The 12,003-nt window shown below is 48.2% G+C and overlaps 1 protein-coding gene across 1 annotated transcript; it reads left to right on the top strand.

The window, feature by feature from the left end:
- Positions 1–1,454: 1,454 nt before the first annotated feature.
- On the top strand, positions 1,455–10,286 carry tmem128 (transmembrane protein 128). Its single transcript, XM_079631112.1, has 4 exons — positions 1,455–1,608; positions 1,934–2,075; positions 8,431–8,592; positions 9,799–10,286. The coding sequence occupies exons 1-4, from the start codon at positions 1,533–1,535 to the stop codon at positions 9,896–9,898; spliced, it is 480 nt and encodes a 159-aa protein (XP_079487238.1). The 5' UTR covers positions 1,455–1,532; the 3' UTR covers positions 9,899–10,286.
- The last annotated feature ends 1,717 nt before the right edge of the window (positions 10,287–12,003 follow it).

The following is a 12,003-nucleotide window of genomic DNA, read 5'->3' as shown; positions in this document are numbered from 1 at the left end:
CCATTGACTCCCATTCATTTTTGCGTCACTTTGACAGCGAATAACTTTACATCTGAGGCGTCCAAAGACTCCATTTGTCCATTATTTATTTCTAAAGAAACTCGACAATGTATAAAAGGCTCCATTACTTTGTATTTTACGTTATGACTTCGTAGAAGCTGTTTTTGTAAAAAATAGGCTAACGATTGTGTCATAATCACGCAACTCTCTGTCGCACTGTAGAGAGATTACCGTATAGACCGGCGGAGAAGCTCACGGGCAATCGGGGGGACGTGGAGCATAAAGTCAAGGGAGAAGCCCATAGACAGTGATAAAGTTGCTCTGCTAGCTCATTGACAGCTAATAATCACGCTCTCCGTCTCTGAGAGATTCGGAAACGAATGATTCAGATTTCTTTCGGCACAGCTACTAGAAGAGCCACGTCACATCTACGTCGTCAAGCTCAGTTTGAGTCTGCGCAGTTCGCCTGGCGATCAGGAAGTGAGTGCTTCAAATGGGCTTCACTTTTCTCCGTTGAAATCTATGGGGTCGCTGTGTCCATCTTATACACTGTCTATGCATACAACAGGCTTAACACACGCGAGCTCTTGAAGCTCCGCCCCCTGTGCCGGGAGCAGCAGCTCATTTGCATTAAAAGGGCCAGACACAAAACTGTGCATTTTTGCAAACCCTCAAAAAGTGACACTTTAACATGCTATATAAAAATATCTGTGGGGTATTTTGAGCTAAAACTACACACACACACACACACACACACACACACACACACACACACACACACACACACACACACACACACACACTCTGGGGACATCCGAGATTTATTTTACATCTTGTGAAAAAGGCATTTAATCCCCCTTTAAAGGTTTTCTGTTAGAACGTGTCGTGTTAGCGGCCGCTAAGTTAATAACTAGCCTAATGATCTTTACAACAGAAGTGAATCGATCAAAACTAACTTTATCTGGACAATAACTTTATTCTAGATCTGCTGTAAAGCCTGAACACTGTTACTGGGCCTTTTCATTTCCAGAACAATGAGTGATGTTAAGCAGGATTTAGTAGTTTAGGGTTACAGAAGCTAAATTCATCATCATTCCACGCTGTTTATAATATAATCTTAGGGCTAAACTCATCCTTTTCATTCAGAATCTGAGATCCTTATATCTGGGTGCAGAATAGAAGGCCAGTAAAAACGCATACAAAACGTCAGTGATTACTTTAAATATCTATGTATGTATATTCTTAAACATGCACACATTTATTCGTCATCTTTTTTGTTGATGTTGCATGTCAACCCTTGTCTTACAAATGTGGTGCATTAATCATCTAATTATATTTGTGTTGAATGTAAGAAATGAAATGCACACTGCGAGCAAAACTACAGCTCTCAATTCAATTAAATATGTGATGACCAAGTGCGAGAAGTGAAACGAGTCCGAATCGATTCGGATCGCGAGCGTCAGGCGACTCACTTGAATCTCGCGAGCGTCTCCGAATCTCTCGCCGCATGAATGTGACGTCATCCGGGCATCATGGCGGAGTTCAGTGAATTTATGAAGTTGCGGAGGCGATTTAAGACTAACGAAGAGCCAGAAGAAGAAGAAAAGAGTGAGAAACACACACACTGAATTCCAGCGTCTTTAGCTGCATGCGTGTCAAACTCGGCTCGACGCTTTTGTGTGTCGTATCAGCGGTGTTGTGCTTCTCTGATCTGATGATGTGGTGTTATTGTTGTGTTACTGTGTTACTGTTGTGCAGCTGCTGGTCCTGATGATGTTGTGTTACTCTGATGGTGTTGTGTTACTGTGATGATGATGATGTTGTGTTACTGTGTTACTGTTGTGGAGCTGCTGGTCCTGATGATGTTGTGTTACTCTGATGATGTTGTGTTACTGTGATGATGATGTTGTGTTACTGTGTTACTGTTGTGCAGCTGCTGGTCCTGATGAGGCTGTGGAACTGAAAGCGTCCGCTCGGATCAACCGGCACTCTGTCTTCTGGATTCTGGCTTCTGTCGCTCTCACCTACTATGTGGACTTCTTCTCTGTAGTGCTGAACCACACTGACATCCACAGGTGATCACAGACCTTTACCCCAACTATCTGACTGACCAGCACTGTCTGCGCTTACTGACGGATCTACTGCGAACCTTATTACACACACACCTGAAACTCTTTCTCTCTCATACGGTCTTATCCTGGATTACAATAGAGATTATAGTGCTCTGGTTTCAGTGAGAGAACACACACACACACACACACACACACACACACACACACACACACACACACACACACACACACACACACACACTCCTACACTTGCATCCAGACTCTCATACACACTCACTCTCTCTCTCTCTCTCTCTCTCTCTCTCTAACTTTTTTAGTGTCTTTAAACGCTTGCGTTCGGCTGGTGCATCGCCTGTGTTTCGGTGTAACGCCTCTGTTCGTGTGGTGTACCGCCTGTGTTCGTGTGGTGTACCGCCTGTGTTTCAGCGGTGTACCGCCTGTCTTTCAGCGGTGTACCGCCTGTGTTCGTGTGGTGTACCGCCTGTGTTCGTGTGGTGTACCGCCTGTGTTCGTGTGGTGTACCGCCTGTGTTTCAGCGGTGTACCGCCTGTGTTTCAGCGGTGTACCGCCTGTGTTTCAGCGGTGTACCGCCTGGGTTTCAGCGGTGTACCGCCTGTGTTTCAGCGGTGTACCGCCTGTGTTTCAGCGGTGTAACGCCTGTGTTTCAGCGGTGTACCGCCTGTGTTTCAGCGGTGTAACGCCTGTGTTTCAGCGGTGTAACGCCTGTGTTTCAGCGGTGTACCGCCTGTGTTTCAGCGGTGTACCGCCTGTGTTTCAGCGGTGTACCGCCTGTGTTTCAGCGGTGTACCGCCTGTGTTTCAGCGGTGTACCGCCTGTGTTTCAGCGGTGTACCGCCTGTGTTTCAGCGGTGTACCGCCTGTGTTTCAGCGGTGTAACGCCTGTGTTTCAGCGGTGTACCGCCTGTGTTTCAGCGGTGTACCGCCTGTTTTTCAGCGGTGTACCGCCTGTGTTTCAGGGGTGTACCGCCTGTGTTTCAGCGGTGTACCGCCTGTGTTTCAGCGGTGTAACGCCTGTGTTTCAGCGGTGTACCGCCTGTGTTTCAGCGGTGTACCGCCTGTGTTTCAGCGGTGTACCGCCTGTGTTTCAGCGGTGTACCGCCTGTGTTTCAGCGGTGTACCGCCTGTGTTTCAGCGGTGTACCGCCTGTGTTTCAGCGGTGTACCGCCTGTGTTTCAGCGGTGTACCGCCTGTGTTTCAGCGGTGTACCGCCTGTGTTTCAGCGGTGTACCGCCTGTGTTTCAGCGGTGTACCGCCTGTGTTTCAGCGGTGTACCGCCTGTGTTTCAGCGGTGTACCGCCTGTGTTTCAGCGGTGTAACGCCTGTGTTTCAGCGGTGTACCGCCTGTGTTTCAGCGGTGTACCGCCTGTGTTTCAGCGGTGTACCGCCTGTGTTTCAGCGGTGTACCGCCTGTGTTTCAGCGGTGTAACGCCTGTGTTTCAGCGGTGTACCGCCTGTGTTTCAGCGGTGTACCGCCTGTGTTTCAGCGGTGTACCGCCTGTGTTTCAGCGGTGTACCGCCTGTGTTTCAGCGGTGTACCGCCTGTGTTTCAGCGGTGTACCGCCTGTGTTTCAGCGGTGTACCGCCTGTGTTTCAGCGGTGTACCGCCTGTGTTTCAGCGGTGTACCGCCTGTGTTTCAGCGGTGTACCGCCTGTGTTTCAGCGGTGTACCGCCTGTGTTTCAGCGGTGTACCGCCTGTGTTTCAGCGGTGTACCGCCTGTGTTTCAGCGGTGTACCGCCTGTGTTTCAGCGGTGTACCGCCTGTGTTTCAGCGGTGTACCGCCTGTGTTTCAGCGGTGTACCGCCTGTGTTTCAGCGGTGTACCGCCTGTGTTCGTGTGGTGTACCGCCTGTGTTCGTGTGGTGTACCGCCTGTGTTCGTGTGGTGTACTGCCTGTGTTTCAGCGGTGTACCGCCTGTGTTCGTGTGGTGTACCGCCTGTGTTTCAGCGGTGTACCGCCTGTGTTCGTGTGGTGTACCGCCTGTGTTCGTGTGGTGTACCGCCTGTGTTCGTGTGGTGTACTGCCAGTGTTCGTGTGGTGTACCGCCTGTGTTCGTGTGGTGTACCGCCTGTGTTCGTGTGGTGTACCGCCTGTGTTCGTGTGGTGTACTGCCAGTGTTCGTGTGGTGTACCGCCTGTGTTCGTGTGGTGTACTGCCTGTGTTTCAGCGGTGTACCGCCTGTGTTTCAGCGGTGTACCGCCTGTGTTCGTGTGGTGTACCGCCTGTGTTCGTGTGGTGTACCGCCTGTGTTCGTGTGGTGTACTGCCTGTGTTTCAGCGGTGTACCGCCTGTGTTCGTGTGGTGTACCGCCTGTGTTTCAGCGGTGTACCGCCTGTGTTTCAGCGGTGTACCGCCTGTGTTCGTGTGGTGTACCGCCTGTGTTCGTGTGGTGTACCGCCTGTGTTCGTGTGGTGTACCGCCTGTGTTCGTGTGGTGTACCGCCTGTGTTTCAGCGGTGTACCGCCTGTGTTTCCCGCCTGTGTTTCAGCGGTGTACCGCCTGTGTTTCAGCGGTGTACCGCCTGTGTTTCCCTACTGTGTTTCAGCGGTGTACCGCCTGTGTTTCCCGCCTGTGTTTCAGCGGTGTACCGCCTGTGTTCGTGTGGTGTACTGCCTGTTGCAGCGGTGTACCGCCTGTGTTCGTGTGGTGTACCGCCTGTGTTTGTGTGGTGTACCGCCTGTGTTCGTGTGGTGTACCGCCTGTGTTTCAGCGGTGTACCGCCTGTGTTTCAGCGGTGTACCGCCTGTGTTCGTGTGGTGTACCGCCTGTGTTTCAGCGGTGTACCGCCTGTGTTTCAGCGGTGTACCGCCTGTGTTTCAGCGGTGTACCGCCTGTGTTTCAGCGGTGTACCGCCTGTGTTTCATCGGTGTACCGCCTGTGTTTCAGCGGTGTACCGCCTGTGTTTCAGCGGTGTACCGCCTGTGTTCGTGTGGTGTACCGCCTGTGTTCGTGTGGTGTACCGCCTGTGTTCGTGTGGTGTACCGCCTGTGTTCGTGTGGTGTAACGCCTGTGTTTCAGCGGTGTACCGCCTGTGTTTCAGCGGTGTACCGCCTGTGTTTCAGCGGTGTACCGCCTGTGTTTCAGCGGTGTACCGCCTGTGTTTCAGCGGTGTACCGCCTGTGTTTCAGCGGTGTACCGCCTGTGTTTCAGCGGTGTACCGCCTGTGTTTCAGCGGTGTACCGCCTGTGTTCGTGTGGTGTACCGCCTGTGTTCGTGTGGTGTACCGCCTGTGTTTCAGCGGTGTACCGCCTGTGTTTCAGCGGTGTAACGCCTGTGTTTCAGCGGTGTAACGCCTGTGTTTCAGCGGTGTAACGCCTGTGTTTCAGCGGTGTAACGCCTGTGTTTCAGCGGTGTAACGCCTGTGTTTCAGCGGTGTAACGCCTGTGTTTCAGCGGTGTACCGCCTGTGTTCGTGTGGTGTACCGCCTGTGTTCGTGTGGTGTACCGCCTGTGTTTCAGCGGTGTACCGCCTGTGTTTCAGCGGTGTAACGCCTGTGTTTCAGCGGTGTAACGCCTGTGTTTCAGCGGTGTAACGCCTGTGTTTCAGCGGTGTAACGCCTGTGTTTCAGCGGTGTAACGCCTGTGTTTCAGCGGTGTACCGCCTGTGTTTCAGCGGTGTACCGCCTGTGTTTCAGCGGTGTACCGCCTGTGTTTCAGCGGTGTAACGCCTGTGTTTCAGCGGTGTAACGCCTGTGTTTCAGCGGTGTAACGCCTGTGTTTCAGCGGTGTAACGCCTGTGTTTCAGCGGTGTACCGCCTGTGTTTCAGCGGTGTACCGCCTGTGTTTCAGCGGTGTACCGCCTGTGTTTCAGCGGTGTAACGCCTGTGTTTCAGCGGTGTACCGCCTGTGTTTCAGCGGTGTACCGCCTGTTTTTCAGCGGTGTACCGCCTGTGTTTCAGGGGTGTACCGCCTGTGTTTCAGCGGTGTACCGCCTGTGTTTCAGCGGTGTACCGCCTGTGTTTCAGCGGTGTACCGCCTGTGTTCGTGTGGTGTAACGCCTGTGTTTCAGCGGTGTAACGCCTGTGTTTCAGCGGTGTAACGCCTGTGTTTCAGCGGTGTAACGCCTGTGTTTCAGCGGTGTACCGCCTGTGTTTCAGCGGTGTACCGCCTGTGTTTCAGCGGTGTACCGCCTGTGTTTCAGCAGTGTACCGCCTGTGTTTCAGCGGTGTACCGCCTGTGTTCGTGTGGTGTACCGCCTGTGTTTCAGCGGTGTACCGCCTGTTTCAGCGGTGTACCGCCTGTGTTCGTGTGGTGTACCGCCTGTGTTTCAGCAGTGTACCGCCTGTGTTCGTGTGGTGTAACGCCTGTGTTTCAGCGGTGTACCGCCTGTGTTTCAGCGGTGTAACGCCTGTGTTTCAGCGGTGTACCGCCTGTGTTCGTGTGGTGTACCGCCTGTGTTTCAGCGGTGTAACGCCTGTGTTTCAGCGGTGTACCGCCTGTGTTTCAGCGGTGTACCGCCTGTGTTTCAGCGGTGTACCGCCTGTGTTTCAGCGGTGTACCGCCTGTGTTCGTGTGGTGTAACGCCTGTGTTTTAACAGTGTAACGCATATGTTTAACAGTGTAACGCCTGTGTTTCAGCGGTGTAACGCCTGTGTTTCAGCGGTGTAACGCCTGTGTTTCAGCGGTGTACCGCCTGTGTTTCAGCGGTGTACCGCCTGTGTTTCAGCGGTGTACCGCCTGTGTTTCAGCGGTGTACCGCCTGTGTTTCAGCGGTGTACCGCCTGTGTTTCAGCGGTGTACCGCCTGTGTTTCAGCGGTGTACCGCCTGTGTTTTAACCGTGTAACGCATGTGTTTAACAGTGTAACGCATGTGTTTAACAGTGTAACGCATGTGTTTAACAGTGTAACGCCTGTGTTTAACAGTGTAACGCCTGTGTTTAACAGTGTAACGCCTGTGTTTAACAGTGTAACGCATGTGTTTAACAGTGTAACGCCTGTGTTTAACAGTGTAACGCCTGTGTTTAACAGTGTAACGCCTGTGTTCGTGTGGTGTACCGCCTGTGTTTTAACAGTGTAACGCCTGTGTTTTAACAGTGTAACGCATGTGTTTAACAGTGTAACGCCTGTGTTTAACAGTGTAACGCCTGTGTTTAACAGTGTAACGCCTGTTTCTCAGCGGTGTACCGCCTGTGTTTTAACAGTGTAACGCATGTGTTTAACAGTGTAACGCCTGTGTTTAACAGTGTAACGCCTGTGTTTAACAGTGTAACGCCTGTGTTTAACAGTGTAACGCCTGTGTTCGTGTGGTGTAACGCCTGTGTTTAACAGTGTAACGCCTGTGTTTAACAGTGTAACGCCTGTGTTTAACAGTGTAACGCCTGTGTTCGTGTAGTGTAACGCCTGTGTTTAACAGTGTAACGCCTGTGTTCGTGTGGTGTAACGCCTGTGTTCGTGTGGTGTAACGCCTGTGTTTAACAGTGTAACACCTGTGTTTAACAGTGTAACGCCTGTGTTTAACAGTGTAACTCCTGTGTTTAACAGTGTAACGCCTGTGTTTTAACAGTGTAACGCCTGTGTTTAACAGTGTAACGCCTGTGTTTAACAGTGTAACGCCTGTGTTCGTGTAGTGTAACGCCTGCGTTCGTGTGGTGTAACGCCTGCGTTCGTGTGGTGTAACGCCTCTGTTCGTGTGGTGTAACGCCTGTGTTCGTGTGGTGTAACGCCTGTGTTTCAGCGGTGTAACGCCTGTGTTCGTGTGGTGTAACGCCTGTGTTCGTGTGGTGTACCGCCTGCGTTCGTGTGGTGTAACGCCTGTGTTTCAGCGGTGTAACGCCTGTGTTTAACAGTGTAACGCCTGTGTTTAACATTGTAACGCCTGTGTTTAACATTGTAACGCCTGTGTTTAACATTGTAACGCCTGCGTTCGTGTGGTGTAACGCCTGCGTTCGTGTGGTGTAACGCCTGCGTTCGTGTGGTGTAACGCCTGTGTTTAACAGTGTAACGCCTGTGTTTAACATTGTAACGCCTGTGTTTAACAGTGTAACGCCTGTGTTTAACATTGTAACGCCTGCGTTCGTGTGGTGTAACGCCTGCGTTCGTGTGGTGTAACGCCTGCGTTCGTGTGGTGTAACGCCTGTGTTTCAGCGGTGTAACGCCTGTGTTTAACAGTGTAACGCCTGTGTTTAACATTGTAACGCCTGTGTTTAACATTGTAACGCCTGTGTTTAACATTGTAACGCCTGCGTTCGTGTGGTGTAACGCCTGCGTTCGTGTGGTGTAACGCCTGCGTTCGTGTGGTGTAACGCCTGTGTTTAACAATGTAACGCCTGTGTTTAACAGTGTAACGCCTGTGTTTAACAGTGTAACGCCTGTGTTTAACAGTGTAACGCCTGTGTTTCAGCTGGTGGTTCTCCGTGGGTCTGGTGCTGCTGGGATTGTGCCTCGGTCTGGCTGCATTCTGTATTGTTTATCTGGAGTGGTTCAGAGGCATCAGGCACTACGAGCAGGAGTATCCCGCCGTCCCTGCCGTTACCACCGCCGCCTTCATCGCCGCGTCCTGCAGGTCAGAGCCGCAGTCATGTAGTGACGGGAAACATACTTCATGAAGTTTTCAAACCTTTGCCAATCATTTGTTCCAAATCAGTGATTCAGAGCGCACCAAACTGCTAAAGTCATGTGATTTCAGTAAACGTTACATCATAACTGTCTCCAAACATTACGACATGTTAATGGTTCGCCGCTAGGTGGCGATGATCTCTCTGAACCCGTATGTGGGTTTTTAAAGGTTTTATAAATTTGTTGACATTTTAGTGACACATTTTTATAATATAAATGAACTGTTGTAGTTTAAGTCTCTTATTGGTCTGATTAACCAAGCTCTCCATAAAACAAACAAAACAAGCCCTACAATTTAATAAAACATCACATATTATAAAACACTTCATATGTAGTGTAATAACTACATGATTTGAACTAGATGATTTGTTACTCTTTCAATAAAGCATTTGTAATCAGTGTCTTTGCTGCATTTACACTGTTCTGACCAGCAAACGCTTTGAAACACTGGATCATTTTGCGAAGCTATTGGTTCAATTGATTTAGAGTTTCAAAAGCTTAATATCTCCCATCACTACATTCATGACTGTCATTTTGAAGCAGATGTGATGAATCTCGCTGGTTTAAGATGCATTGAGAAACTGAAGCCCATTCTGGGACCATTAATATGTTTCCATCATTACATTGTCATGACAATTAGACACACTTTCCCCCTGGATCTCATTACTGTAACATGTTTGGAATTGTTTTAGTTTTTAAACAAAATGAGCATAATACATTAAAGTCCATACAGGGGGACTTTAAGTACAGATTGCACAATGATCTATTGATCTCTCACAATCTGATTAAATGTTTAATTTCTTCACAAAACACTATATTTTTGTAATGTGTAAAACCAAACTGCTTAATGCACCTTTAATGCATTTATATGTTGCCATTTTTATGACGTATAAGCATTTTCTCATATTATAGTGATTAGAATTGTGGATTGAGTGTGTTTGATTGTCATGAAATCCTGTCATGGTTTAAAATAGACTTTCCTTTGCCAAACAAAATCCTGCACAACAGAAACATTGTGAATATTCCTTAAGAAGTTAATAATGTTGTTGTTGTTAACTGTGTGCTGGAATGTATTGATGTAGTTTTGTCCAATCAGAAGCAGATGTGACTGATATCATGATTGTGTGTGTGTGTGTGTGTGTGTGTGTTTCAGCTTAAACATCGCTCTGTGGCCGGTCTGGTCCTTCTTCACTCCTGTGATTCTGTTCACTCAGTTCATGGGTATGGTGATGCTGATCTCGCTGCTCGGCTGAAACACTTCATCAGACAGCTGTGAGGATGAATCTGTTCTGACCCGCGTCACAGCCTGAGAGGTCAGCTGATCTGTGACCTCCCACTGACCTCTGACCTCTGCTGTAGTCCAGTGCTGAGGAGCCACTCCAGTGAGAGACGACATTCAACATGCAACAAAAACATGTTGTTTGGTTTCCTGAAAGTTTAAGCGTCTTGTAAGGTTACCTGGATGTTTTCTTTGAGGTCCTGATTTGAGTGTCTTCTAAAAATGCTTTATATTACCTTTAAAACACACCTTTTGAAGGGTTAACTCAAGAAACTCATGTTTTATATCATGTTTTAATGTTTTCCTGTGATTAACCAAATGAAACAACTGATTAAATAAAAGACATTTTATATTACTTGGAATTGCATTCGGATATTCAGATAATTAGCAGGGTGTAATTTAGGTTGTATAACCAAAAAGCTCTCACACCTGTATGTAATGTGAACCACAGAGCTTATTTTACTCAAACACACAATGGTTGAACGACACAAACCCTCTAGAGCGAGTCAGTCTGACGTGTTTGTGGAGGGTTTGGAGCCTCTCAAGGGGAAAAAATGTGAGATGAGAGGAACAATTATTTGTCAATGTTTTTATGTTGTCCCGAGAAAATCTCTCATTTACTTAAAACGAACACAAAAGCATCGAACACAAAAGCATTTAATTATTTTTCCTCCCATTTCCACGTCTCTTCAGTGACTTCCTAGAACTTGTGTAAAGCAATAGAAGCCTTGCTGATGCTCATACTCATTATTTTCCCAGCTTTTTGTTCAAAATGTTGCCCTTTTTATTAAACTGACTCGCATTCAAGCGGTGATAAAAAAAAGAATGCTTGAAGCTAAAATAAAATGTTTTTAAAAATTGTAAAGTAGAGGCTCTGTTCTTTCTTTAGATACATTTTATGTTCAGAAATTAAAATTTTGTAAAAGTGGTCGAAAATGTTGGCCGTGGCTGGGAACTTAAAAAGAAAAAAATGCTGGCACAAGAATGATCCTCATTGGTTCTCGCTGAGGCTCAAACGTGATGCGTAACACTAGAATGATCCTCATTGGTTCTCGCTGAGGCTCAAACGTGCTGCGTAACACTAGAATGATCCTCATTGGTTCTCGCTGAGGCTCAAACGTGATGCGTAACACGAGAATGAACCTCATTGGTTCTCGCTGAAGCTCAAACGTGATGCGTAACACTAGAATGAACCTCATTGGTTCTCGCTGAAGCTCAAACGTGATGCGTAACACTAGAATGAACCTCATTGGTTCTCGCTGAAGCTCAAACGTGCCGCGTAACACTAGAATGAACCTCATTGGTTCTCGCTGAAAATCAAACGTGATGCGTAACACGAGAATGAACCTCATTGGTTCTCTCTGAAGATCAAACGTGATGCGTAACACGAGAATGAACCTCATTGGTTCTCTCTGAAGATCAAACGTGCCGCGTAACACTAGAATGAACGTCATTGGTTCTCGCTGAAGATCAAACGTGATGCGTAACACGAGAATGAACCTCATTGGTTCTCTCTGAAGATCAAACGTGATGCGTAACACTAGAATGAACCTCATTGGTTCTCTCTGAAGATCAAACGTGATGCGTAACACGAGAATGAACCTCATTGGTTCTCTCTGAAGATCAAACGTGATGCGTAACACGAGAATGAACCTCATTGGTTCTCGCTGAGGCTCAAACGTGCTGCGTAACACTAGAATGAACCTCATTGGTTCTCTCTGAAGATCAAACGTGCTGCGTAACACGAGAATGAACCTCATTGGTTCTCTCTGAAGATCAAACGTGATGCGTAACACGAGAATGAACCTCATTGGTTCTCTGAAGATCAAACGTGATGCGTAACACGAGAATGAACCTCATTGGTTCTCTCTGAAGATCAAACGTGCTGCGTAACACGAGAATGAACCTCATTGGTTCTCTCTGAAGATCAAACGTGCTGCGTAACACGAGAATGAACCTCATTGGTTCTCGCTGAAGATCAAACGTGCCGCGTAACACGAGAATGAACCTCATTGGTTCTCGCTGAAGATCAAACGTGATGCGTAACACGAGAATGAACCTCATTGGTTCTCGCTGAAG

The sequence above is a fragment of the Phoxinus phoxinus genome (assembly GCF_949152265.1).
Source record: "Phoxinus phoxinus genome assembly, chromosome: 12".
NCBI classification, from domain to species: Eukaryota; Metazoa; Chordata; class Actinopteri; order Cypriniformes; family Leuciscidae; genus Phoxinus; species Phoxinus phoxinus.
Note: the sequence above shows the minus strand (reverse complement) of the source record. Positions and strands in the feature narration are given on the sequence as shown.